At 37.4% G+C, this 2050-nt stretch overlaps 1 protein-coding gene across 1 annotated transcript; it reads right to left on the bottom strand.

Annotated features, from left to right (window-relative positions):
* Nucleotides 1–300: 300 nt before the first annotated feature.
* On the bottom strand, nucleotides 301–1173 carry LOC149198040 (uncharacterized). The gene has a single exon (XM_089404044.1). The coding sequence runs from the start codon at nucleotides 982–984 to the stop codon at nucleotides 460–462; it is 525 nt and encodes a 174-aa protein (XP_089260170.1). The 5' UTR covers nucleotides 985–1173; the 3' UTR covers nucleotides 301–459.
* Between the last annotated feature and the right edge of the window lie 877 nt (nucleotides 1174–2050).

Raw genomic sequence — 2050 nt, 5'->3', positions numbered from 1 at the left:
AATTTTGAATTCTGTCCATGCCATTTTTCTTTTTCTCTCTTTTTTTGGTTTAGATTGTGTTTAAATCTGCATTAGCATTGATATTAGATGAAAGAATTACTGTGTTAAAAATCATTGGTCAATAACAATATGAATCAACACTTGTCATTGTGTTAATGTTTGATGGTGTCCAAAAAAACAAGGTAACTTTTACGAAGATAATGTGAGAATTTGCCATTGGCATCCACTCTCAATCCTTTCATAAGATTGATTTGAACCTAAAATTTAATAAAATTAAGTCGCACCTGAATACCAATCAACTGATGTAAACAATCATGTTTATAAAAAAATTCAAAGAGATTCTTTAAGCCAGAGTATCGAAAGGAAGAAAACTGGAGGCAAAATTGAACAAGAAAAAAAGACCATGGAAAAATTGTAGTGTTTTATTAGCCTTTCCATCCATGACTTGCACTGCCAGAGCTAGGTGGTTCTTGCTAACATTTCCTGGTATTGCAGATAAGAATCTTGACGCTGTAGCCGCATCTGCCTGTAAAACGCTGTAATAAACTCTTCTGCTTCTCTATCTACTCGAGGAGAGCAGAGATCATCCATGGGGGCCTTGGGCGTCTCATCAACACAACAACACTGCAATTGTTGTTGATGATCATCCATACTCATAACTTTGTGGCTCCCATTTTGGTCACCATGGGCAGTGGGGCAAACGCAGGGCAGAGCTCTGCAGAGAAGAAAATGGAAATGATCATCCCATGATCTCTTCTCATCACCCTTCACTGGAGTGCTGCTGCAAGAGAAGTCGCAATGATCATCATAATTTAACAGCACGCGATCATAAGGCACTCTTGTGGTTTCCAGTCTTCTGAAAAGTACCCTCTGGAGATCATGGATTCTCAGCATCATTTTGTGCAATTGTTTCGCTGCAAATCCCTTTCTCATCATCGCAATCACCAATCTGGCCACACTGGAAAACCGCATTCTACTCTTCATATTCAGTGTCTCTGATCTAATCTGATCCGTTGGCACAATATTTCGATAGCTGATCTATTTCTTCTCCCAAGATTCACAGCAATGGTGGATTCAAAGGATATGTAGAACAAGGAATAAATATAAGGAGTTGGGAATGAGATTGAGTTGTGAGGGGCTGGAGTTGCTGCAGAAGCTAATAGGTTTCTGATGTGGCGTGTATCAATAAATATTGAAGGAATAGCTGTGAGTGGCATAATGTGGTATTTATGGGAGTTGTTTTTAGTGTGATTTTTTGGAGATTTTGGTGACGGAATTCCGCAGAAAAAATTGAGGTTAAATCTTGATTTGTATTATTTAAAATGGTTTTTTAAGTGCATATTTAGATTCAGCACCCTGAAAAACTCCTGGTACGCTTTGATTGTGCAGAAATTAGCTATAAACTTGCGATTTCAATAAATTACTACTGGATTTTAACTGAAAAACCGACTAAAAAACTTCCAAAAAATCTCTTTAAATACAACTAGGTATTTATGGGGTGAAGAACTTTCTCCGATCGAACTCTAACGCGTTTTTTCCGCGTAAGATGCCGCTGTCGTTTTGTACAAGATTCAATGCTCCCGACTCTCAAGGGATGCGGTAAGTTGTCGCGAAATTGTGTTACGTGTAAAAACTAAAGTGAATTGACTGTGGCGAACGCAGATGTGAAGAAAAGACAAGCCAGCTAATAGAAAGCTGCGTTAAATTATGATAATCGTTGTCATATGAAAGCGACAGTCCACGCGGTTATTTCTTTTCCAGCACTGCATTTTGTTTATTGTCAATCGGAATGTACATCTGCAAGGGACTTTCTACCCACCCTTCCCAACCTTGTTGCAGGTCATTCGTTTTGCCTTTTCACTTTAAAAAACCATGTTAGTTCGTTGCGGATATCATTGTCAAATAATTTTTGATGGACTTTATTTTTTTAATTTATGAGCATTTAAGTGTTTATTTTACATTATAATAACCCATACAAATCAAATCCTTTAGACATTAAATAACTTTTTCCGATTGAGAACTTATTCTCGGAAAACTTCACCATTCTAAG

This window comes from Pinus tabuliformis, chromosome 2_2, assembly GCF_031772625.1.
Source record: "Pinus tabuliformis cultivar Carrire ecotype Pingquan chromosome 2_2, CPIR1, whole genome shotgun sequence".
NCBI classification, from domain to species: Eukaryota; Viridiplantae; Streptophyta; class Pinopsida; order Pinales; family Pinaceae; genus Pinus; species Pinus tabuliformis.
Note: the sequence above shows the minus strand (reverse complement) of the source record. Positions and strands in the feature narration are given on the sequence as shown.

What these genes read in the sequence shown, in the direction of transcription:
- LOC149198040 (XM_089404044.1), bottom strand. Translation starts at nt 984, where the DNA reads ATGAAGAGTAGAATGCGGTTTTCCAGTGTGGCCAGATTGGTGATTGCG.